Raw genomic sequence first — 25,626 nt, forward strand, 5'->3', positions numbered from 1 at the left:
TTCTTACCCCCAAAGCTCAACTCCACCTCTGGCCCAGCTCTGCCAAAGCCCCCTCCCCAATCCCTGTGGGCTTCTTGGGCCCAGCGCTTTATTTCTGCACCTTTCAGGTACGGCCGCCGCTTGTCTCCTAGCCTCACTCGCCCAACGGGGAGCCGGGCCCCCTGAGACACAGCTGAGTGGCGGAGGCTCCCCAGGGAGCCGGTGTGCGGCGCCCCCTCCTCCCCGCCAGGCCCGGGAGGAGCGGGGACCCAGGCAAGGACGACAGGAGAGCCAGGTGCAGTCCCTAAAACAGGCTCTTTAATAACATTATGTCTTCACTGAAGAGCTTCGCTTTTCCCACCCAGCGCCGGGCGGGGCGGGGGGCCGGCAGGGGCCGGCTTTGGACGCCCGTGGGCCATCGCCCGTGGCCGGGGGCGGGTCCGGTGGCCCCAGGGCCTTGGCGCCGGCGCGCCCGCCTAGTAGAAGGAGTACTGGTTCTCCACGGCGCGAGTGTGGCCCCGGGCGCCCTCGCCTGACCCGGCCTCGGGGGGCTCTTCGGCGCCCCCGCCCGCTGCCTCCAGCAGGCGCTCGGCGCTGTTGCTGCGGCTGCGGGCGCTCAGCGGGCCCTCGGCGGCGGGGCGGGGGGCGCCGGGCACCGAAGCGGCCGAAGACGACGAGGCGGACGAGGACGAGGCGCCGCCGGCCTCCGAGGGCGAGGCGGGAGGGCAAGCTGCCGCGGCGAGACTGGAGAAGTAGTGCTGGCCGGCCGGCTCGCTCCAGCAGGCAGGCGGCGGGGGCGCGGCGCTGGGCGAGGGCCCCGGGTCTGCAAAGGGAGACCGCGGGCGTCAGGGCGGAGCCCGGGTCCTCCCTCCTTCCACGCACTGCCCCCTCCCCCGCCCCAGCAGCGTGCAGGCAGAGGCCAGCGCCCCAGGAACGGGTGACCTAGCATCACACAGGGAGGCTCAGACCCCAAATCCCGCGCCCCTAGTTCCAGCCCACCTCCTAGAGAAAGTCTTGGGTATAGGCGGCTGTGGCTCAGACGATAAAAAACCTGCCTGCAAATGCAGGAGACCGGGGTTCGATCCCTGGGTCGGGAGGATCCTCTGGAGGGCTGGCAACCCCACTCCAGTATTCTCGCCTGGAGTATCCCATGGACAGAGGAGCCTGGCGGGCCTCAGTCCACAGGGTCACAAAGAGTCGCACACGACTGACACTTTCCATTTTTCGTAGGTGCGGCGGACATACGAACGCGCAACCCGCGTGCCCCGCACTTTCACTCACCGCTCCCAGGCTGCCTTCCTTAGCCCTCGGCGCTCAGCCCCACCCGTGCGGGATCTAAGGGACTCCACCCACTCCCGGGACGCCCGCGGGCGCCCCCTTCCGCCCGCCAGGAATTTACTCCGGACACGGAATTTACTCCGGACACGGATCCGCTGGGGCTGTCTTTCCCACCCATCCGGCTGGTCCAGGTGGTTTACAACAGGTACCAGACCTGGTTGGTGCTCACCCCGCGGGGGCCAGCAGGGTGACGCCCTCCCCCACTGCCCACCCGTCCGTCTGCGCGGGCCGGGTTAGGGGTGTCTTACCGGGTGGGGGGCCCTGGGCCCGCACATAGCTGCGTAGGGTGATGTCGGCAGAGCCCCCGGACTCCAGCGGGATGGGGTGGGTGTGGAAGTGGCGGAGCATGTCAAGCACAGACTGGAACCACAGGTGCTGCACGTGGCACTGCCCGTGGCCGTTCAAGGACAGGCGCAGGTGCTGTGGGCAGAGATGGGCGTGGTCAGTGGAGGGGAGGGAGGGGTGCTTGGACCCGCCCCCTGATTGGCAAGTGCCTTTGAAGGTCAGGGGGAGGGCCAGGTCTCACAGGGGCCGTATGGGGGTGGTGTCAGAGCAAGGGCCTCTCACCCAGGAGCCCCGTCTCGGGAAGGGGAGGGTCACGCCGGTGGCGGGTCACGTGGGTGGCGGGGATGGGCATGAGGGTAACAGAGCCAGGCGAGGGCTGGAGGGGGAATGCATTCGTCCCTATCCCGAGAGCACCAGCATCAGGGCCTTCACGCACCCCGTCCATCCCTAGTCTCCAGAGGCCCTAGAAGGTAGAGATGCCGTATTTTGTTTGTATTAGTTGAGCAGTTGTGTCTGACTCTTTGTGACCCCAAGGTCTGTAGCTGGGAGGCTCCTCTGTCCACAGGATTCTCCAGGCAAAATGCTCGAGTAGGGTAGCCATTCCCTTCTCCAGAGGATCTTCCCGACCCAGCGATGGAACCTGGGTCTCCTGCATTGCAGGTGGATTCTTTACTGTCTAAGCCATCAGGGAAGCCCAGAGATTCCGTGTTAGAGATGGGGAAACTGAGGCACAGGCGGGAGGGACTCACCCACAGCCACTGGCATAGAGCTAAGAAGAGAACTCATGTTGGGGTGACTCTCCCAGCCCAGCTAGGGGTCTGCTGTCCGTCCCTGGCCAGCTAAGGTCCAGGCTGGAAGCAACCCCAGGCTGATTGGGGGGGGGCGTGGCCACAGGTGCCACTCATCCAAGCTGTCGAGGAGGAGCCCGGGGAACTGGGCCCACCTGGGCCAGGCACCGCAGGGAGAGGGGGGATGCCCAGGCCTGTGGTCTTGAATGGTGGGTGAGCCATAGGGCTCTTGACTTCAGTCCTTTTTGCTCCGTATGTATCCCACATGGGGAAGAGTGGCTGTCCCTGGGGTGTGTGTGGCAAGAAGGGGGGTGACAGGAGGGTTTCAGGGTGTGCCTGCGATGGGGAGCTAGCCTGGGCACCTACGAACAGGAGAGAGAAGCCCTGGCAGGGAAAGAAGTGTTCCATGGTGGGGCCGATGCTGCCCAGGGAGCCAGGGGTCGTGGGGGGCGGTCTGAGCCGGGCCAGCCCAGGCTTGGGATGCTGGCCCAGTGCAGGCCCGGAGCGGGAGTCCTGGGGTGCCCCCTCCTCTGGCGGGGACTGACGGGAACCCGTGTCCTGGGAGGAGCCAGGGCTGGGTCTGTTTCCTTATCGGAAACTTGAGGAGAGGGGAGTTGAGGTTCCTGCCCACTCTAACCACCCCCGCCCCCCCAACAGTCACTGGACTTTCTGTCATGTTTCCCTTTGTGCCTTAGGTATTATTAGCACACAGGGCGCTTCCTCGAGAGCCCGCCATCTGGGCTTGGCCCTGTCCTGTCTGGCCTACCCTTTCACTTGTCACCTCAAGGATTCCCCATCCATCATCAAGGTCCTTTCCTACTCTGGCTGGTGGGGCTGGTGGGGTCAGGAGCCTCCTGGTGCCCTCTGCTCCCCAAAGCCCTCTTGCCCAGCTCCTCCTGCCTGGTTCTCTGGGGCCCACTGTGTGGTTCCTTTCCACACCCCCCGGCCTGGTCTGAGCACAGGCCTGGCCCGGATTGGCGCCCAGGAGGGGCTGGTGAACTGTGCTGAGCAGGGAAGAAGAGGGGCTGTGTGGGGTTGGGGGGTGCTGGTTGACCCCAGCCCCTGTACCCAGGTGGCTCCAGGTGGAGACCTTCAGAAGCCCCAGTGCTACGTGATCCCCAATGCACAGGGTCAAAGCCAGACTCTCAGAAGGGCCCAGCCTCCTGTGGGTTCAGCCACAGGCAGGACCCATCGGCTCGTGGAGACACCACGGCTGGGGCAGCCTGCAGCCCCTCAGGGAGATGCAGGAGGGAGGCATGCGCTCAGCACAGGCAGGAGCAGGCCTGGCCTGTGGGAAGCCATGCCGCCCCCACCCCCAGGGAGCCTACTGCCCGGCAGGGGTGCAGCCTTGGGGCCGCCCCCACCCCCACCGCCGACCCCGGGCTGGAGGCTTCCCCTGTGTGCGCCCCCACAGCACCCCTTCACCAACTTGCCTTGGCCTTGCCCTGGAAGTTGAAGGTCAGCACATACTCCCCGGGCCGGGTCTCACTCTGGCGGATCACGAAGAGGCCATGGTTCCGGGGCCCACCCGCCAGCACCAGCTGAGCTGCCTTGACTCGTGACAGTGTCCCGTGGAACCAGGGGTAGTCGGAGAGCTCCAGCTCAGCCTCGGCCTGGGCCTCTGGCTCTGCTGCCTCCTCTGCTGCAGAGGAGGGCAGAGTGAGGGACGTGGGGACGGAGGGGCCACAGGAAGCAGAACAGGGATGGGTCATCTTGATCAGCTTGTTGGGTTTTTGCAGGTAAGATGCTCTTTGAATAACTGAGAACTAGGCAGGGAGCGGACCCAGCCCACTAAATGTATGAGGTAAACCGAGGCACAGAGAGGAGAAAATGATAGCCTAACAGAGGGTAGATTTAAACTGACAAGTCTGGTTTAGCAAATAGCTTAATGATGAGAATGTATCAAATGAGGGAACAGGAGCCTCTTGTCTCATTAATAGCAACAGGCCAATGGTTTCTGTTCTCACTCAAGAGATATTAAATGTCCTTGCACTTCATGAACCAGTAACTGAAGTCCTCAATAGCCCCAGCTGGTGCAGACTTCAGGCTATCTGCTTGTATGTATAACATCAGAAGATGCTTATTTCACAATCACTGAGCAGTTTTCTCTGTAAAAAATTGGTGGGGTTGCTTAATTTCCTGGGGTCACTCTCTTAGGTCAGCAACAAACTTGGGAACAAATCAAGTGTCTTTGTCCCCATCCCCCTGGTTCTGACCCTTGGTACCCCTTTCCGTGAGTATTTTCTACCGAAACTGGGGCCCATGGGAGGGGTCAGGCTCCCAGCCCGGCCTGCAAAAGCCAAAACTACCGAGTTGCTGTGCAAAGGACCCAGGGGGTTGAAAGGTCACAGCTTCGGAGGCTCAGGAAGGGCTTGGGAGGGGCCTGTGGGTGCCTGTGGGCTGGGCAGGGGCAGGAAGAGGGAGGGCCCCATCGCACCTGTGCTGCTGCTGCCGCTGCCGCCTGGGGACTCCAGGGTCTCCAGGAAGGTCTCCAGCGGGACGTGGACCAGGGATTCGCCAACGGCCTCTCGAGCGCGGCTGTGTGGGGCTGTCACCACGGCTGCCGTTGTCTCTGGGGGCCGGGGCAGGTCCACTGCTGGAGAAGCAGCAGGTTAGAAACACGCGTGTCTGTCTGGCCACCTTGGAGCGACCGCAGTCTCCAGCCCTGCCCTCCACTGCTCCAGCCAGTTCTGTGTCCACCTACCCTCCGTCAGGAGCTCACAGCTGCAGGAGGCCACGCGGCTGGCCAGACAGCCTCCCCGAGCACAGGACGGCTCCGTGTCTTCCTCGCTGTCCCTGCGAAGGCAAGAAAGCCCAACTGTGTTCGGCCGTGCGACTCGGACCCTGACCGCGGTCTGCTCACGCAGCCAGGCAGAGGCTGACTGTCCCGCGGCCAGCATCTGCTCTGTCTGGCTCGCCTGGGTCCCTCTGCCTCCGTGTCCCTGCGATCACACCCTCAGCTTGCTCAGTGGCCACCACGTGAGTGACTGGGCCATATGGATAGGTCTCCAAGTGCGTGCAGCCCTCCCTGAGGTCACACGACCCCTTACCCGCTAACCCCCAAAAGGGGCTGGCCTCCTCTGAGGATCCCACGGAGGACCCCTTCTGGGGGCGGGACACGGGGTGGGTGGGGCCTGGGCCGGCCCCTCCCCTCCCCTCCCCCGGGCCTGTCTCCCCATCTGTGGCGGCTCTGAAACACCCGCAAAGTGAGGTTCACCTTCACGGGGGTGAGGCAGAGAGTGTGCGGAGCAGATGGCTGGGAGGGTGGCAGGGGAGGGATTAGAACCACTTCGGGGATGTGGGGGGGGGTGGCGCCTGGGAGGCTCTCAGGACTTTAATTGTGCTTCCTTAAATGAAGCTGTTAATTAGCAAGCAACAGCCCCTCCCCCTGGGCTTGGCTCACTCCATTAGCCAGAGGAGCCGCTGCCAACAGCTCAGCCGGTGCCCTGCCCGCCCCTCCTAGTCCTGGGCTGGGGAACTTCTCCCGGATGGCGCAGCCAGCCTCCCTGCTGTCCTTCTGCCCCCCGGTTTATTACTAGCCATGGCTCCCCGCTGCCCAGACCTACCCGCTTTCCCGGGCTAAAGGCGCGGCCTCATTAGCTCTAACTCCAGCCACCCGAGGGTGCTGACATTCCCCGTGGGTCCCAGGCCCTCGCGCTCCTCCACTGCCCTCCTCTGCCCCCAGCCCCCTCTGCCTGGCCCAGGCCCCCCTTTCTTTAAGCCTCAGAGAAAGGGCCCCTCTACCAGTACAGCTTCTCTGAAGCTCAGGACTGGATTAGGGGGCCTCCCCTTTGGTCCTCCATCCCTGGCCCTTTGGGTTCACCGTCACTACCATCTGTCTAACTCCTCATGGTTTCAGCCTCCCCTGGGAGTGAGAACAAGATGATTCAACTGCCCTCCAGGCCTCGGGACCCTGAACCTACAGAGCCTGCTGGGAGTGGGGGTGTGTGGGGACAGGGAGGGTCCCGGCCAGCACCCACCTGGATTGGACTGCTGTGAGAAGGGCCCATTTCTCAAGCTCAGCTCCTGCCCTCACCAGAAAGGTGCTCCCCATGAAGGCTCCAGCCAGGACACAGCCCCGTAGGCCCCCCACCCTGTCTACCCATCCCAGGGGTCTCACCCGGGGTCTACGCAGCCCTGGATGTCAGCCACCCACGAGTGCTTCTGCAGGGAGTCGATGGTCTCCAGGATGTACTCTGCTCCATTCTCCACCTGGGGAGGGGGGTGTCGAGAGTCCAGAGGTTCATCCCGCTCCCGGGGGGGAGCTCCCTGGTCTGAGCAGCTGGGAAGACAGTGGGGTCCCCAGCAGAGGGCAGCCCACGCAGGCAGCAGCCCCTCCCCCTGGGCCCACCGCCGGAAATCACCGGGATGACTGAGGTCATCCTCAGGCCCTGTGGATGCAGCCCCCGAGGAGGCCGTGCTGGGTAAGGGCTGGGAGAAAGGCATCACAACCCTGAGTCTGTAGGGGCCAGCAGGCCCAGCCTTGAGTGGTGGGGCTCACCTGCCTTTGCACCTGGAACTCTGCCTCTGCGGCCATGCCCCAGGGGTGAGCAGCCTCCGGAAGGGAAGCGAGGAGAAAGCCCAACCCAGAGGGCGATCAGGCACATACACTATCTGATAAACTCTTCCCAACAGCCGCAGGAGAGAGAGGTGACACTTTCCCCATTGTACAGATGGGAAGACTGAGGTTGAGAGGTCCGCTAACTGGCTCAGTCACACGAGCGCTCAGTGGTGGTGTTGGGACCTGAACCCAGGTCTCTAATGCCTAGGCCTGGCCTCTGAGTTTCTTGTTTAGTAAAGAGCTGTGGGATTCCCATCCCATCAGAGCTTGGAACTGACTTCCACCCTGCTCTGAACTGATGGGGAACTGAGGCCCAGAGCGGGCCTGGCAGGTGGGCGCCGTGGCCTCAGGACTCCTGAGCCTACTGAGACACAGAGGCCACCCGGCTGTCAGGAGTAAGGCCAGCAGATGAGAGAGCCAGGCAGGGAGGGGCCATGTCCTCAGCCCCCAGCCTGGGTGACTCAGGGTCTGGGGTTGGCAAATGTTTGTTAAATGAATACAGGAGTTCATGACTAAACAAACAGGGCCGAGTAAAAACATAAACCCAACTGGGCCCCTGGAGAGGAGGCGGGGTGGCGGGGGGGGGCGGTGGTGGGGTGGGGCGCCCCTCCATGCAGCTTCGGGTGGGTGGAACCAGGCCTCCTTGGGGACTTGGCCTCACAAACACCCTCTGATTCTCCAACGAGGCTCGGGGCCACAGCCCTGGCAGCCCAGAGCCGTGTCCTCAGCAACCCGAGCAGGCCACCCCGGCGAAGCGGGGCCTGGGAAAAGGACGGGCAGCCCCCAGGCTCACTGGGGTGCCTCCCTGGCCACCCTCAGGGCCTTTGTGCCGTGGTGGGGCCGGGCGGGTTCCCACACTCCAGTGCTGGTGACAGGGGCATTTGCATAACTGCTGCAGGCTGGCTACCAGTTCCTGCCTATGGGGTGGATGTGGGTGGCGGGACTCCAGTGGGGGAAGGGGCGGGAGAGGGGAAGTGAAACTCGGGTCCTTCCCCCAGCCCAGGAGGAAATGGGAATGGGGACCCACATGGTGGACGACACCTGGGCCACTTGTCTCTGGAGCTCGGCCAGGATTCACGTCCTAGCTTGACATCTGTGGAGGGTCCTGGGACCCCCACCCCCCAATCTGGGATTCCCTGCCCCTACCCTGCTGCTGGCCCTTCACCCTCACCCCCACGGGGGTCTTCAGGGCCAGGGGTGGGGCTCACCTTGAGCACGAACGTGTTGTCCTTCTCCGGCATCTCCAGGGGCATGGTGGTACGGACCTCGATGATGGCCGACAGGGGGATGCTGACTTTGGGCCTGGAGGCCTGGGAGGCCAGACGAAGGGCGGTGAGACAGTGGCCCCAGGGCCTCCTGAAGTCCTTTCTCACCTCCCCCGCTCTCAGAGGTCAGAGCCGCCCCAGCTTAGGATGCCAGGCAGCCTCGGGTGGAGGTGTCCCAATCCCCATTTCACGGATGGGTAAGTTGAGGGTGTTCCTGGGAACTGGAGGGACCTCCTCACATAGTCACACAGCAAGTCAGGGACAGAGCTGGGATGGACATTGGTCTCCCACCTCCAAGCTCTGAAGTGGGGTGAGCTCTGCTCTGGCCACCCTTCCGCCCAGCACACCCACCAGATCTGTGGTTTTTACATTTTTCACCTTGACCTATAGTAAGAAATACATTTGACATGGTGACCCAGTACACACACCTAGGTAAAAATATCTCTGAAACACACGTTTCACCAGATAATATTTACTCTGACTGTGTGTGATAGAGTGTGACACTTTCTATTCTAGTTCATTAAAAAAAAAAAAAAATGCTCGTCTCCTCCTTCAGATTAGATTTACCACAGTACAGGGTTGGAGACCCTGATGCAGAATGGGATTCCTGGAATTGGGCAGGGCCGTGTTGCCAGGTGGAAGAAAAGAGGCCAGTGTGGGATTTGACAGAGGTAAGCTGGCAGGACTCTCTGGGAGGGCCGCTCTGTGCCTGCCCCCCTACTCTGCCCCAGAGTTCCTGGCCCTGGCCTGAAGGCCCCCGGGCTGGCTTGAGACTGAGATTCCTGGCAGAGCTTGAGCTCTGGGACAGGGACTTTCTTAGGAGGAAAGGGAAGGGCCCCACGTTGAGTGGGCAGGCGGGTGGGGGTTCCTGGCAGCACTGGCTGCCATCCAGCAGGCGTCCGGCTGGGCTTGGGGTGGTGACTGCGGGCTTGCTGACCACGGCAGGCCCTTGTGCCAGCCAGCCAGGCGGGGCCTGCGGTCCTGGATCGGGTAGAACAGACAGGTCCACAGAGAAGAGCCGGACGGGGCTCTCGCTGGCCAGAGGCGCTGGATCCTCTGCCTGGCCTTGGAGGCCCGTCTGCCTCTCCCTTTGCTCCGGCTCACTGTTCCCACTTGCGTGGTTGGAGCTATCAGCCTGTTTCATGCCCCAAGTGAAACTGTTAACTGCTCAGTCGTGTCTGACTCTGCGATCCCAGGGACTGTAGCCCACCAGGTTCCTCCATCCATGGGACTTCCCAGGCAAGAATACTGGAGTGGGTTGCCATCTCCTTCTCCACTGACGACCCCAGGCCTTGGCTTATGCAGCCTGAGTTGCCAGCAATGCCTGTCCTGGGGTCCTGTCCACTGGTCAACACTTAGGCAGCCTGGCTTCTTCTCCTCGGGGCCCCCAGAGCATCCTGCACTAACTCCATTGGGGTTGGCCCTCCAGCCCAGCAAGTAACAGCTTCTTGGTGGTTCCCCGATGGCAGGGGGCCAGCATCATTGCTTCCTGGGGCCCGGCCTAGGGCTATGAGGGGACCTGGGGTCCAGGAGACTTTTCTTGCAGGGCGGGTGAGGGGGCTGGAGGTCTGACACACGGGGCCATATGAAAGGGCACTCTGAGGGTCCCGGAAACAACCCCTGAGCCTGTAGACCCCAAGCCCCATCGGCTCCAAGGGTGCAGCTAGGCCTCCAGGGGCAAGAGGAGGAAGAGCTCTGGACCATGGGTGGGTGAACAGGACTCAAAGGCGGGAGGCGTGTCAGCTGAGGCTTCCCGTGGGGCACATACATCCTAGATCAACCTCATCTGCGAAATGGGATCTGACCCCTCGCCAGGCCTGCTCCCCCTTCCCACGAAGTCGCTCCTGAATTTGCAAACATTTGCATGAAAAACGGAGGGTCTGAGGCCAAATCAGGGGGTAGGAACCCACTGGCCTTTCTCAGAGGTTGGTAAGGTGATTGCTCAGAGGTTGGGAAAGTGGCCCCCCAGGAACCCTGCTCTCTGCCAGTGGTGAGCGGTGGGCTCAGGAGGGGCTCACGCAGGGGGCACCAGCTGTTACATCCTCTCCCTCGAGGGCAGCTATTTTCAGACGGGCAGCTGCGGCTGCCACTCAGGGCACAGAGGCGCTCAAGCCCTGCCCTGTGGGTGACCCTGGGCAAGTTCCATCCCGCTTCCCACCCTCACTGGACCTTGGTCTCCCTGTCTGACGAGCGGTGGCCTCGGGCTTAGTGGTCTGTGATTCTCTCAGGGACCTAAAGGCGGGGCCTGGGCAGGCAGAAAGCTCTTGGGAAGTCTGGGGGCTCCTGGGACTTGGTGAGAGTGCTTCAGAGAGTTCGTGTGTCCCCCTAGGAAATCACCTCTCCTATGGCTCATGGGCCCCAGACCTTGGGGAGCCCACCCCATCCACCTCCAAGGGGAGAGAGGCAAGGAAGAGGATGGGGAGTATAGACAGACAGCGAGGTGGGGAAGGAGGCGAGGCTCAGGGTGACTAAAGGCCCTGGGGACAGGGTGGGCCCAGAGGTGGGTGGGGGCCCTGGGCGGTTCTGGGGGCTGCTGCACCAGCACACGCTCCCGCCTCCCAGCTCCTTTCGTTCCCAGGACCACCGGGGTGATGGGTATAATTAGCTCAGCTCTGCCATCCACCAGCTCTGTGACTCTGGGCCGGCCACACCCCCTCCCTGAGTTTTCCTTTCTCTTCTGTGACCTGGGGACCATTGATGCCCACCTTGCTGGGGTCCTGGGAGGATGACGGCCCTCAGAAAGCGGGCACTATGGTTAGTTATTCCCTCCTTCCAAACAAGGCAGGTTTGCCCCCTCTTCCCCCTGCCTGCCCCAGGAGACCCAAAGCTGCCCCTAGAGCTTTGATGGTGACTCCCAGGAGGAGGGGAGGGTGTGGTGCACTCAGGTGAGCAAGATGCTGCTAAAGGCAAGAAACAGCTTTTGAAACCTGGGCCAGAAGGGAGTCATCTGGGCTGGGGCTGGGCTGGAGCCTGGCCGTCAGGCAGATGTCTACTGAGCCCGACTGCAGACCTCCGGCAGGCCCCGAGCATGCCAATGTCACTCCTTGCTTGCCTCTCTGGGGAGGCTCCAGCCACCCAGCGGTTCCAGGTGAGGAAGACAGGAGTCCAGGCAGCCAGGCTCTCCCGTACCCCGCCCCCCGCCTAGAACAGTACCCAGAACCCCTTCTGTAGCCAGAGGGTCTTTCTGACCCCTCGCAGGCTTGAGGGATGACTTGTGGGGCGGTGGGCCCGGACTCCAATCTCCTGACCCGGAATACTCCATTTTGCCTACCAGCTAAGACCGAGGGGTGCTGGAAGCCTGGTCCTCCACGATCCCCTCTCCCAGGGCAAAGGGGGTGGGCAACTCACCTTGGGCGGCACGAAGAACTCCAGGCGGAAGCGCTCGCCCGCCACCGCCCTGCGCAGGAGCAGGCGACACTTCTGCCACTGGGCGGCGCCCCCGGGGCCTGAGGCCGCGTCGTCGGCCACCATGAAGCGCAGCGCGCCCTCGCGCTGGATGTCCACCAGCTGCACCTTGGCCGCCAGCGTCCGCGACAGCCGCAGGCGCCGCATCCACTTGTCGCGCGGCTCGGCCGGGGGCTCGGCGGCGCCGGGCTCGGGGGAGGCGCGCCGGTGCCACATGTCGCGCACGCCGTCCACCACGCACAGGCTCATGTTGCGCAGCGAGAAGCCCTTGCGGACGCGAGCCTTGGCCGCCGCGGTCGCCGACACGTCCTCCGAGCTCCGCGAGTGGCCGTAGGGCGCGGCCTTGAGCGCCGGGGGCCCCGCGGGCCCGGGCTCCATGGCGTCCGGGGGCTCGGCCGCCCCTCGGGGCGGCGCCGGCCCGGCCACCAGCACGCGGCGCACCTCCTCGCTGAACACGTCCAGGAAGTTGGCGGCGAAGTGGCGGGAGAAGGAGGCGCCGGCGTCGGGCGTGTCGTAGGCCGGGTTGTCCCGCAGGAAGCGGCAGAACTTGTGCGCGAAGTCCACGGCGGCCGCCTGCGCGTGCAGCTCGCAGAACTGCCGCCAGTCCGGGACCGGCACCGGGACCGGGACCGGGGCGGCACCATTCATGGCTCCCGTCCCATCGCAGCCCCCGGAGGCTGCGGGCGAGAGGAGCCGGTGAGTCAACTCCCCACCCCTGGATCGGAGCGCCCACCCGCTCCCGCTTCCCCGGGACGGTGCGCAGCCGCCTTTCTCGGCAGCGCCAGTGTGTGAGGACAACCGGGGAGGTGGGACATGTGTCTGCAGGAGGGAGGGGGACCATGCCCCGCTCCATTCACTCTCTCTTCAAACAGCAGTCTCAGGGAACCCCAAGGTCATTCCTAGGTCTGGGGCAGGAGGCCGTGATGACAGGTGCTTTCAAGTGGAGTCCCTAATGAGCCTCCAGTGATCCTCTTCTGAGGGTCCCGGAAGTTTGGAGGACAGGAAAAAGTCATGTGCAACCCTCTTGGCTCTGCCCTTGAAACTTGCCAAGAACACCACTCCTCCTCCACTCACTACCATCCAGGCTGCTGTCCGGGGACCCAGGCAACCCCTTTTCGACCAGCAGTACCTTAGCCGCCTCTTCACTGCCCTCCCTCCGCACCCCCCTCTGGAAATTGATCTTATCCCCCATAGCCTGTTCTCCACCCAGAAACCCAGTCACCATTTCTAAAGACAGATCAGGCCCTCCCCTGCTCAGAACCCTGCAATGGCTCCCAAGCCACTCAGAGTAAAAGCCACTGGCCCCCACACCTCCCGTGACCTGCCTCCATCCGACTCCCACAACTCTACCTGTTGCCCTCTGCTCAGGTCCCACCTGAGTCCCACCCGAGTCCCACCCCAGGGCCTCTGCACTTGAGATTTTCTCTTGAATGTGCCTGGAATGTCCTTTCCCTCACACTGCCTCATGTCCTCCAGGTTTCTGCTCAAATACCATCTTGCCCGATAGCTTTCCTTGACCCCCACTCCATTAGAACAAGAAGGTCTCAGGACTTCCCTGGTGGTCCAGTGGTTAAGACCTCATCCTCCCTCTGCAGGAAGTGTGGGCTGGATCCCTGGTCAGGGAACTGGGATCCTGCGTGCTTACTTTTTGGCACAGTGTGTATCCCCATCTCATACTGTTTATCCATTTGCTTGGTTGTGTTGTCTCCCAGGCACCACACCCTCCCCTGGAAATGCCACCTCTACGAGGCAGCAGTCTTGACATCTTCTAAGTGGCTGTGTCCCCAGTGTTGGGCAGGTGGCAGGCACTCAGTAAACACTGAATGAATGAATGAATGGATGGATGTGTTCAACACACCAGGCATGTCACAGCTGTCACTGCCCAAGCCCTCACACAGGGCCAGAGACCACACAGCTTGTTAGTGACAAGTCTGGGATTCTCACGCCGACTCAGAGACTTCGAGGGTCACCTCCCAGTGTGGATCCAGTATGACTATCTTTTCATACTGGCCTGGAAGGTGCTGCTTCTTCATACTTCTTACCATTATGGTGGACTGACTACCTTCTCTAATTGTTCCCTCCAGTGTGTGTGTGTGTGTGCACGCGCTCAGTTGTGTCTGCCTCTTACGACCCCATGGACTGTAGCCAGCTCTGTCCGTTGGATTTCCCAGGCCAGCATACTGGAGTGGGTAGCCATTCCCTCCTCTAGGGGATCTTCCCAATCCAGGGATTGAACTCGGGTCTCCTGCATTGCAGGCAGATTCTTTACCATCTGAGCCACCAGGGAAGCCCTGTTTCCTCCTGAACCTCATCCAAATTGGACCTTCTTGAAGAGGCCTGAATCTGGGAATCCCAGCTTCCGCCTCCTGTCGCCAGGCCCTTCCACCCTTCCTCACTCAGGATCGCCAGACTGCATGGTGCGTGACTGGTCATCAGGGTGCCCTGCCTCCTCATCCCCCAGGTGGCACCCCTCCTGGGGGCACAGGCCATTCATTCTGTTTATGCTTCTCCCCCTTGCAACAGGCCAGGGTGAAAATTACTGGAGAAAAAGTGGGGCAACGTGGACCTGCCCTGTCTGGGGGTGCCGGTGGGTGCAAGGGGAACTGAGACGGAGGGGTCGTGCCCTCACGTGCCTTCCCCAGGATCCCCACGATTCCTGGCCTGGCCCTTCCCTCACAGCTCCTGGGAGCACCATCTCATCTGTCCTCTGGGATTCAAGCTGTGTAATTAAATGCCGGGTAAAAATAGCTCCCCCACTTCTGTGAGATCATCCGCGGGGCCTCTGTGCCACAGGGCACGGGGGGATTCCCTCTCACCTGGGGGGCAACCTCGGCCTTTGACCTGCACTCAGTAACCACAGCACAGCCCTGGGGGAGGCAACAGTGTCTTAGCTGGCCTCCTTGTGAGGAGGCCACTGAGCCCGGAAGACAGTTTTCCAAACCAGCGGGTTGCTCAGAGACTCCCAGGCCGCATCCAGCAGGGAGTTGGGAAGGCCAGCAAAGAGGACCAAGAGTGACCTCCCTGCAGGCAGGAGCAGTAACCTGAGGGAGACTTTTCAGGACAGGGGAGGGGCTGGGGGAGAAGTGGGGCTGAGGCACCCATGAGCTTGTTTAACGCTGGGCCTTTCCCCTGCCCTGCCCTTCCTCCCTTCTCATCTGGCTAACTCCCACTCAGCCCTCAAGAATGAATTCAGGGGGCCACTTCCTCCAGGAAGCCTTCCCTGACCTCCCCAGCCCAGGCTGAGCTCCCACAGTCCCCTCCTGTGTGTCCAGCTAGCGAGGTGCTAAGGGCAGAGCGTCTGCCTGTCTCCCATCTACCACAGGCACTCCTGGGGGCAGAAGGCAGGTCTGAATCTTATGCCAGGAGTGAGGGTGGGGCAGGAACGTGCCTGCCACCATCACCAGGGCCTCACCCGACCTGCGGCGAGCAGGCCTTTCTGGGGGTGGGATGGGGACACGGGTCCCTGAGGATGTGTGGGAAGTCCGGCCCTGGGCTCTGAGCCCATCCATTGACGCAGCAAGGTAGCTCTCCCCACAGGGTGCATTGATATTCCTGCTCCGCTGCGACCACCAAGGCGGGTCAGACCAGGTGAGAGGGCAGCCCGGGAGGCACTCGCCCCTTAGCCGGCAGCAGGTGAGGATGCCGCCCACCAGCTCATGGGGCAGGTCGGGGTGGGGAGGAAGCTGGTCCCACTGTGAGCTCAGGCATCGATCCCCGTCCCCCCCACCCCCTTCCGGCTGGCCCAGAGTCCTCTTAGCAAGGAGACGGCGAGTGCAGGGACAGGAGCCGCAGGAGAGGCTCTCGAGATGGGGAGGGGGCCCAGCTAGGCCTCACTGGAGGCAGGGGCGGGACTCAGAGAGGAGTCTGCCAAGGGCAGGGGGCGATGGCCGTGCCCTGGGCAGGGACTGGCCTGGGAAGCACTGAGACTGGCCCTGCCTTGCCTTCCCTGCCTCCCCGCCCCAACCACTTGCTGGCGGCTCAGGAGCCCATGGGCCCGATGCCCGGACCAGCAGCCCTCGATGTCCCCTGGGTCCAGCAGGGGCTACGCAGAAGTGACAGGGGTGGTACAGCCAGGGGTAAAAGCCACGGGCAGTGGGCCAGCAGGGAGCTGGCCCTGCTAGTTACAGGCATGGCTCCCTGTGAAAGGGAGGCTGCAAGCCACAAGGAAGAGGGCTCAGCGCCAGCAGGGACACTGGAGCACTGTCCCCAACTGCCTGGGGGCCCAGACAGGCAGAGACCAAGCGCCTCGACTGCTCAACTGGGCTCCAGGCCTGACATCTTTGCTCTCTGGGTGAGGGCTGCTGACCTCACCTCCAACCTCTGGGCCTGTTTCCTCACTTTAAGAGTGAGGATGAGGGACTTTCCTGGCACCTTAGTGGTTAAGACTCTGCCTTCCAATGCAGGGGATTCGGGTTTGATCCCTGGTCGGGGAACTAAGATCCCATATGCTGCTGGGTTTCCCTGATGGCTCAGAGGTAAAGAATCCACCAGCAATGCAGGTTCAATCCCTGGGTCATGAAGATCCCCTGGAGAACATGGCAACCCATTCGAGTATTCTTGTCTGGAGAATCCCATGGACAGAGGAGCCTGGTGGGCTACAGTCCATGGGCTCGCAAAGAATCGGACACGACTGAGCAGCTGAGCACTCATGCATGCTATGGGCAACTAAGCCATGAGAGAGCCCCACATGCCACGACTAAGACCCGACGCAATCAAATAAATATTAAAAAAAAAAATGAGCCTGAGGGACTGCCCTTCGCTGGAAGGACAGCGTAGGAGGTGGTCTCTGCAGTGTTCCGATCCCTGTGTCCCTGTAGGCAGGGCTGGGGCTCCCCTCACCTCTGGGTGGAGCCAGGAGGTAGTCTCCAGGGACCCGCCAGGGTGACTCCCAATCAGTCATTCTGGAGGGGACCACAGGCCCAGGGGTGCGAAAAACAGAGCTTCAGGGGGAGGGGACCCCGAAGGTCCCAGAAGCAGGGTGGGCGCCGTCACTGGCCCCCACGGTCTGGGCTGGTGGGGAAGCTTTACGGGTTGAAGCCAGCGGGCCCAGGGTTCCCCCTTCTCCAGCAACTCCACAGGAATTCCCTCCTCCGTCTCTGCCTGCATGGCTCTCCAGCCGGCTGGACCTTCTGCCTCACTCGGCTGACTATTCAAATTCTGCCCCCTCTCTGGGCTGTGTAAAAACCCTCTCCTGTTCCAGGAAGCCTTCCCAGACACTAGCCCTTCCACCCTGCGCTCCCACAGTCCCCTTGGTTCTCAGCCCTCTTGCTTCCATGAGCAGGGTCCCCCTTCTCCCCCTTTTCTGGCCCCAGGGAACCAGAAGAAACTTGCCCGGTCAGCTTGGGACAACCACGGGCTGGGCAGCGGGAGATCCGGGCTGTGTCTCAGGCCAGGCCCTGTGTCTCCCGAGCACTTGGCTACCCATCCATAAAGTGGGATGCAGGAGCAGTGGCCTCCAGGGACCCCTGACTGTTGTGGCCCTTGACCCTGAAGCCCAGGGTCCCACAGTCCCTGCAGGGGTGGGACCAGGGACTGGCAGGAGGTTGTCACACCTTCATGGGCTTCTCCTATGAGGACTGGGAAGGGAGTCCCACCCTGCCTGGTCTGGGCATCAGGCAGTGGCCCCTACCCCCCCAGAGGCCCTGTGTGGGCAGACCACCTTCCCCAATTCATCACCCTGGGTTTTTTTCCAGGTCCAGCCAGGCTGTCTGGCCTCCCCTCCTGGAAAAAATGTTTTCTGTTCCCATCATGCCAGGGCCGGAGGGCGATGGGATAGGGGGCTTCAGGGAGGCAGGGCAGGGCAGGGGTGGGCGGGGAGGGGAAGCCTAATCATGTCCCTGCCTGGTGCCTTTCCAAGCCGTGGACTCTCCTCACCCCTCTGCCAAGAACCCAAATGGGAGAATCCCCCAACCCCCACCCCAGTTAGATGCTAGGGAGAGGGGGCGGCTGGCCTTCCGGTGGTAAAAATAGCGCTGACAATTGGAAAAGGAAAAAAAAAAAGAAAGCCAGCCGTCAGCCCCCAGTGGCACGCAGTTCCGGACCCCTCGGCCAGGTCATTCCTTAAAATATTAATGAGGCGGCCTAGCCACCCCGCTAATGGGCTGGCGACCAATCGATCGACCGTGCGGTGGGCAGCAGCCTGGAGGGCGGGGAGGCACCAGCAGGGCCCAGGGCCACATTTGCGGGGGAGGGGGTGTTCCTGGGAGCCCCAGCTGGAGCTGGCCTCCCTACTGCCCGAGACCCCCAAGGAAGGGATGGCAGCCCTGCAGAGCAAACCAGCCACCCAGCACCCAGCAAGGCTGCCTCCTAGGCAGGGGGCAGGGCCTGAGTGGCACCCTTCCTCTGTGCTCTGTTCTGGGCTGGGCAGTGCCCGCCCCGCCCCCTGCTGTGAACCACATACAGTGGGGAAACCGAGGCCTCCTCCTGGGGCGCCCCCAACACAAGAAGAGGAGACAGGGTCTCCCTTGGCTGCTCCTGGCCTTACAGGAAGCCGGCCCCAACCATGCTCACTGGTGTCCTGTCCTCTGGGCATCTCCGGACCTGGCCCGGCCCAGCTGACTGTGCACTTTACCACCAAGGCTCCTTCCAGCTGCCTTCGTGGCCTCCTGGGTCCGTATCCCTCAGCCCGCTGTCTGCACCCTGTCCCCTGCAGCACAGACAACCTTTGGGCCCTCAGAAGGTGCCCCACAGGGCAGGCTCTGAACCAAGGTCTCTTTCGAGAGGGAGGTGCGGCTGAAAGTCCCAGACCTTCCCCACCCAGAACACCTGTGCTGACCTGTGGCCCTGGCAGGAGGCAGAAGTGGGCATGATTTCTGGTCTTAATGCTCTTGACTGGGTGGGGACTTTGCTGCAGAGTGGGTGTGGGGAGGAGGCTGCTCTGATTAGTGACACGCAGGGACAGGTGCGGATTAAGAGCCCTCTTAATACTCTACCCCGTATGTGTGTGTGGGGGGAAGTGGGGGCAGCACGGGATTCAGGTGGTCCTGGCTTTTCCGAGCATCAGTTTCCATAGCTGTAAAGTGCACGCTCGCCCATGCAGACCTGCCTGCTCCTGGCCCAAGGCCGGTGCCAAGGACTGTCTCAGGGAGGCGGCTGTTAAAAGCCCTGTGCCGTCAGGCCTGCCACACAACTCCCAGCCTTTGCCATCATGGAACCAGGGAGGCCCTTCCGCTGAGCCCCCAGGATGTCACCAATGCCCCTGACCTTGACAAGTGTTGCTGGCTCTGGGACCTGCAGACCCCCGGTCCTAGGGGACCCCCAGAGCTGCAGCTGACAGCTGCTCACATCACAGGGGCCCCGTGGCCGGGGCATCTCCCCTCCTCCACATCTGACTGTTTCACACGTGGGACAGTGGAGTGGTTAAAAGCCTGAGATCTGGAGCCAGACTGGCTGGGTTTGAATCCTAGCTCCTCCGCTTCTGCGCTGTGTGACTCAGCCTCTGGGGGACCTCAGTTTCCTCATCCATCAAATCAGTGGGTAAAACAGCACTGACCTCAAAGGGCCGTTATGAGGATTAAATAAGCAATTTTTAAAAAAAATCAAAGCTCCTCTGCTTCTACTTCCTTAATGTCTTGTGTTCATTCCCTCTTTTCCTCCCACTCCTCTGGGCAGAGGATTCCTCCCGAACCTCCTTGTTTCTCCAGATCGCCACTTGCCCCTCCTCCCCAGCCCCTGACTAATCCAGGCTCCACAGGAGGCCAAGGTCATCTTCCTAGGCCGGGACCCACATCCAGCGGGGCTATGCCCCTGCCCTCACGTCCTCCTCCCTGCCAGGAAGGGAGGATTCTCCCATCACACAAATGAGGAAGTGAGGTTCTGGGAAGGGAGGTGACTGGTCCCCCATTCCCAGATGTACCCTGGACTCCCCTATGGGTCGGGAGCCATGCTGGCGGGTCCAGGGCCCCAGATGGGTGAAAGGAGTCATGTAGAATCAAGTTCAGGTCTGTCCCTTTCTACAGCACATGCTGCTCCCAACAGGGCCCTGTCCCTGGGGAGCCCTCACCCTAGGGCACAATAGGGGAACCCAGGCCCCGCCCTGGGAAAGAAGGCAGCCATTCTGACTCCTGGAGAGGGGGGCAGGGGAAGCCAGGGCTGGGCCCTGCAGGAAGCCAGTGTCAGAGGAGCAGGGAGTGGGATCCAGGGCAAGAAGCTGTGTCAGGGCCTCGGGGCTTAGGAGGGGAGTCTGTCCTCCTTCAGGAGTGCCTGGTGCTGGACAGTTCCTGGATGGGCTCTGGACGTGGAGAGCAGGCTGGGATGGCTCTAGCTGCACGGGCCCTGCCCTTCTTGAGGTGTGGAGCAGACGCACCAACCCCTCTCCAGCCCTGGCCTGGGCCCCGCAGTCTCTCCTCTCCCAGTGATAGGGATCTCACCTAGGGCCCGGTTCACACCCCTCCCAGACCTCCCTGGGCAGTGGCCCAGCCCCTGAAATCTGCCGGACACCCCCTTCAACCCCCACCACTTAGCCCACCAGTCTGCCTTCTGGCTTTATCACGACACACACACCGGTGGCTCCTGAGACCTCAGCACCTCCCTCAGTTGAGTATCCCAGACCCCTGGGTACTGCAGAGGCTTATAGAGCTTCCCCGGGCATCTGGGCAACAGATCTCCCAGCCTGGCTGATCTCCAGGCACCTCAAACTCACCACCTCCAAGTTCTAATACATCCTCTTCCTCCAACCCCTGCTTGTCCACTGCTTGGGGTCTCAACGTGCAGCCCAGCATCTCCTCACCTGCTCCTCTACCCCAGTACCTGATGGGGCCCTGAGCCCAAGGACCCTCTTTTGTCTCTGCCTGACCCCCCATCCCTCCACAACACTGTATGGCGGTGCCCTGTCCTCTCCACCAGACCATGAGCCCCAGCTGGGTGTCACACCTGCCCCGAGGCCGGCCTTCGACACAGTGGGTTGGAAGTTTCGGGAGAATGGAGCCCAAACCGGAGGAGCCCAAAGATGCTGTACTCCCACACATCACTCTGCCCAAAGACAGGTGTGGCCACGACCTCCCCTAGATATTGAAGAGTCACCCTGCTGTCCCCTGGGACAGAGCTCAGCCATTAAACAGACCCACCCAGGTGAGGCGGGGGAAGAGAAACCTCCCCAGTTCCCAAACCGGCCATCGCCCCTGCACTCCTACTCAGGTAGTGAAGGAGCAGGAACCGAGGCAGGCCCTAAGACTGGACCTTTGAATGCCTTGGGGACAGCAGGCAGGAGGCCCAAGGTCCCTCAACCCCCAATTTCCTACAACCCAGAATAGACAGGCAAGTGCAAGGGGTAGGAACCGGATTCTCGTCAGAGAGGTGGTTTGGAAGCTTGGCTTACTGGTTGAGTGACTTTGGACAAATCATTTCACTTCCTTGAATCTGTTTCCTTCTCTGCAACATGGGGATAATAATAGTACCAAGCCCCAGGGTTGTTGTGAAGATTACATGAGAAACAGCACAGACGCCCTCAGCCAGCAGCAGTCAGCTCGAAACCAACCGCTCAGCCCTGGGACTGGGGCGGGAGGGCTCCACCAGGGTGGGGTCCCACCTCCCAGGGAAGTTCACCCTTTTGTGTGTTCTCCGTAGGAGACCCACAAAGCAGGGAGGAGGGGGTTAGAAAAAATTTTAAACAGGTTTTTTTCAGAGTAAGGGTAAGAAGAAAAGCACATGCATTAACTCTTGATCACTTAGACCCATTCAGTTATCCCGCATGAGAATCTCCTGCCCATTCTCACTCACGCCCTCTAGAGGGGGAGAGGAGAGGAGGGAGGCGGCTGGTGGGAACCTGTCGCCCAAACCCCACAAACACCCTGAACCCCACGTCTGCCCCCCACTGCCAGACCTCCCCCAAAGTTCTTAGAGCAGATAGGTTCCAGGTCACTCCCAGTCAACTGGCCTCCTGGATGGAGCAGGGAGGCCAGGATGGAAGAGATCTGTTCAAAATTGGGGGCAGGGATGGGAGGGTTCAGATCATCCTCCCCCCTCCGCACCCGCAACAGAGGCAGCCAAAGCCCCCTGGCTCCTCCGACCCTCTCAGGGGTGCCCATTCACCCCATGCTCAGAGACCTGTGTTGGGGGGGCAACTTCTGCTAGTCACCCAGCAAGGAGGGAGGCACCACCACCCCCATTTTACTGGGTATACGATGGAGGCTCAAAGGGCAGACGGTGGAGGGTTCACTCCAGGTTTGACTCCCAGCCCTAAGGCTCTCCCCTGCACCAACTGGCTTATCTTTGTTCCCGGGTCACTCTCGAGGCTGTCGAGTCCGCCCTGCGCGGTTCTGGAGGGGTCCCAGTCATTGCACACCTCTCCCCGCTGAAGACAGCACTTCGTGGGCCGCTGGGGTCCCCGCCTCTGCCCGGTCTCGGCCCGCTGGCTGGCGCGGTGCCGAGCCCCGCGCCGCCCGCAGGTTCATCAATGGCGAGGCCGGAGGGCCTGAATGGAGGGCACGAACCCGCCCCTTCTTAAAGGAGCCGGCGTCTCCGGCGCCCGCAGCGATCCTCCCCACACTACCGAGGGCTGCCGGAGAGCTCCTGGGGTGGGCGGGTCGGGAACCGAGACCGTGAGAAAGAAGGCCTGGGCCAGATGGAGGGCGTGCCGGCCGGGCGACGCCGATCTGGACAGGGTCCCTCCTGTGTCCCGCACCCTCATTTCAGGTCGGCCTTTCCCCCGCCCCCGCAGCCTAGGGAAGAGACCCCCAGCGCCCCGCCCTCCACCCCAAGCCCTGGCCAGAGACCCCCTCCTCCAGGGGGCCCACCGAGCTCGCCCACCACCGGGCCTCGGCCCTGGGAAGGGGCGGGGGGCGCAGCTGCTCCGAGGCTGCTCGGCCCCTTCCGCCACTCCCGCCCAGCCCGGGCTGGTGGCGGGTGGAGCGGCGGGGGGTGGGGGGTCTAGAAGCCGATCTCCGCCGGGGGCGCATCTCCTCCGTCGCGCTCCCTCCCACCCGCGCACACAAAGACAACACGCGCGGACTGGAGCGCGTGGGGCCGCGCTCCCCGGAGCAGCGGTGCGCACACAACACGCTCGCCCTCAGGGACCGACCGGGTTCAGAGTGATGGACTGGGGGGACGAGGGAACTGGGAGGACAAGCAGGCCGTACCTACAGGCGCGCAGCTGCGGCCGAGCGGGCCGGGGCGCCGGCGGAGCGCTGCCCGGACCGCGGCCGGCCTCCCGGGGCCCGGCGGCTCATGGCCCGCGGCGGGTTCAGGCTCCCTCCAGGCGGGAGCTGGCGTTGGCGGCGGCTCCTCCCTTCGTCGTCCACAACCTCGAAGGCTAGTGCGCTCCTCGCTGGCCCGGCGCGGCCCCGGCTCGGCTGTCTTGGCGGCGGAGCTCCGCGCGCTCCGAGCTCAGCCCCGCGCGGTGCGCGCGCCCCCCGGTTCCCGCTCCTGCCCTCCTCCCGTGCGGCGCGCGCCCTCCCGGCCCCACCCCCGCCGCTAGCTCCGCCCCCTCCCGCCGCGCCGGCCCCGCCCCCGCCGCGCCCCCCGCCCTCCGCGGAGCCTGTTCGGCGCCCGCAGCTGCTGCTAGCTGCCTCCGGTGGCGGCGGCTGGGCTGACGAGCCGTGGGGCCCAGAGGGGTTAGGAACTGGCCTGCAGCCGCCCCATTCGGGGCGAACGTCTGCGGCTGCTCTGCTTCGTGGAGCGGGCTCCGGGCCAGGCGCCGAGGTCCCCCACGCCCCGAGCTGAGGCGTCCCGGGGAGTCCGGGATGGTGGCCCCGTGAGCGCGGCCGGTGGGGGCCGGCTGGGTGGCCTGAGTAAGTGGAGTGTCTGGGGCGTGGACGCTCCTCGGGGACGGGCGCCCGGCGGGGACCCGGGACCCTCCGGCGTGGGGACAATGGGAGTCTCGAGAAAGCCCAGATGTCGCAACGGGGGGAAGTCGACGTCTGGTTCTCATAAATCCGGACGGCGAGCACCACGCCCCCTCCCCTCAGCGCTTTCAGTGCCGGAAATTGCCCAGGGCAACGGGGCAGAGAAAACCTAAGCAGGGTTCCCACCTCCCCATCTTCACAGTCATGGGGACACTGACGCCACACAGGGAGGGAGGTCTTCAGAGGTCACATACGGGGCTGATGGGGGCGGGGCGGAGACACAGCCCTGTCTTCCTCACTCCTAGTTGGTTCTGCAGCCCACCAAACCTGGGGGGTAAGTTACTGCAGATCTCAGTCTGGATAAAAAAACAAAGACTGCTGCTGGCTTTGCAAAAACTTGTGGACTGACTGCTGGTGAGCTGGGAGCCTCCAGGAGGCTTCCTAGAAGAGCCAGAGGGGCTCCTGCAGGCCTGGAAGGCGCCCAGGAGGAGCAGAAGGGCATCAGTGTGAGAAGTGTGGAAGCCGGCTCAGAGATCAGACGTAGGGCTTGCTCCTTGGGGCGCGGGGCTCCTCCTCCCTTCTTACCCGCACCCCAGGCCCTCAGCCCCCACTACAGTCTCCGTCTCCCGGCCCTTGCTAAGCCTCTGCAGCCCCATGTCTGGCTGTTCTGTGATCTGCCGTGGTCTCCCAGGAGCTATGGCTGGGAGCTGCCTCCATCTGTTACCCACCCCCACCCACGTTGACCTCTGACCTTTGTAGAGAGCCCTTTAACCTTTCCCAAAGCCGTTTCACATCTCTGATTTCCCAGGATGCAGAAGAGGCAAAGAAGGGTTTTTATCCCAGTCTTAAGGATGAAAAGGGTGGGGCCTCAAGAGGAGCCATGGGTTGGTGAAGGTGGAGACTGCCACCAAGGCCTCGCCTCCTGCCCTCCTGCCTGCCAGCCCTGGGTTCCCTCCACAGTGGCGCTAAAGCAAGGCAGGCCTGGTCTGAGGCCCTGGTACCTGGCCCCTACCCTTCCATATGCAGACTGGCCGCTATCTCGCCAGGACCTGCCTAGCAAACCCTTGAAGGCTTAGGCGTAATGCAGACCAGCCATCCTTGAGCTACACGGAGGCCTGGACATCCGGCTGGGATTCGAACCTTTGAATGGGGCTGGAAGGGGTGTGGGAGTACCGCGGTGGGTAGGAGGGTGACTGCCTGAAGAGTGGTAAAGAGGGAGGGAGGCTCCACACTGGGCGGCCTGGCTGTGGACCCCACCTTCCTGGGAAGTGAGAGAGCCTGCCCCCCCCACCCCCCGCGCCCCCTGCCCAGAACTAACCTGGTTCGGAGTGCTGGGCTGAGCTCCACTGGTGACCAGTCATTGGCCAGGGAGGGTCGTGGAGTGTGGAGCCCTAGGCAGGACAATAGCGCTGATACCCAGGGAGGAGGAAGTGAGGGGGACTCCGACCTACAAGAAGGAACTGGTGGGAGAAGTGGAAGTGGCTGGGGCGGGGAAAGAAGGTGGGGGTGTGTGTGTGATTAGCCAAGATTAGCTTTGTCCTGGGACAGGAATGAGGGTCAGGGAGGAGAGGTCCATCTAGGGTCCCCAAGGGTGGGGAGTTCTGGGGCCTTTGAGAAAGTCCTGATGGGGGAAGTGATAGGCGCTGGGGGTGGGACCCCAAAGGGGAGCCTCTGGAGGTACAGACTCTGGAGCATTCAGGGCTAAAACTCAGACAGGGGTCGCACAGGGGCCTCTGGCCTGGTGGACTGCAGGGTGTGGAACCAGCCTCGTGGGTTGCCTGGTCAGTGGGATAAATGCCAACCATCACAGACCAAGAGGAAGCCCTCAGTGTGGGTGAGTGGAAGGGGGCCTTCACCAGTGGGGCTGGCCTGGAGGCCAGGTGGCTCAGAACCTGTGACTCAGGGGTGTCCCCTAGGCTGGTCCAGGGGACGTGATGGGCACTGGCAGGCAGGGCTCAAGGGAAAGGGACAGAGAGCCTGGCTCCAATGTACACAGAAAGGGAAGCAGGGAGTCCCCAGGAGCTGACATCACACATCCTACCGCAGCCTGACAAGCAGATTTGAAAAAGGAATGGATGTCTCTCTTTGGTTGGGTTGTCTGCTCAAGGGAACTCAGACACTGTGGGTTTGGGTTTCACCAAAGCTCTGGACCCACTCAGGGAATCTCGAGGATGAGAAAAGGGGGTGAGGCCTCCCCCGTGTGAGGGACCGTGCCCCACGGCAGC

The 25,626-nt window shown here is 62.6% G+C and overlaps 1 protein-coding gene across 4 annotated transcripts; it reads right to left on the minus strand.

Moving 5' to 3' along the window:
* Positions 1 to 275: 275 nt before the first annotated feature.
* Positions 276 to 25,621, minus strand: SH2B2 (SH2B adaptor protein 2). 4 transcript variants are annotated; one of them, XM_059881600.1, is made up of 9 exons: positions 24,720 to 25,621; positions 11,565 to 12,298; positions 8,160 to 8,261; positions 6,511 to 6,602; positions 5,095 to 5,186; positions 4,828 to 4,983; positions 3,824 to 4,032; positions 1,566 to 1,737; positions 276 to 802 (listed from the first exon to the last, which is right to left on the minus strand). In XM_059881600.1, exons 1-9 carry the CDS (start codon positions 24,760 to 24,762, stop codon positions 456 to 458), a joined length of 1,947 nt encoding a protein of 648 aa, XP_059737583.1. In that variant the 5' UTR covers positions 24,763 to 25,621; the 3' UTR covers positions 276 to 455. The 4 variants fall into 4 exon arrangements, with proteins under 4 accessions (XP_059737583.1, XP_059737584.1, XP_010817924.1 ...); XM_059881601.1 differs by having other exon boundaries at positions 3,824 to 4,029; positions 4,828 to 4,986; XM_010819622.4 differs by having other exon boundaries at positions 4,828 to 4,986.
* Positions 25,622 to 25,626: the final 5 nt, after the last annotated feature.

This window comes from Bos taurus, chromosome 25 (genome assembly GCF_002263795.3).
Source record: "Bos taurus isolate L1 Dominette 01449 registration number 42190680 breed Hereford chromosome 25, ARS-UCD2.0, whole genome shotgun sequence".
Lineage (NCBI taxonomy): Eukaryota > Metazoa > Chordata > Mammalia > Artiodactyla > Bovidae > Bos > Bos taurus.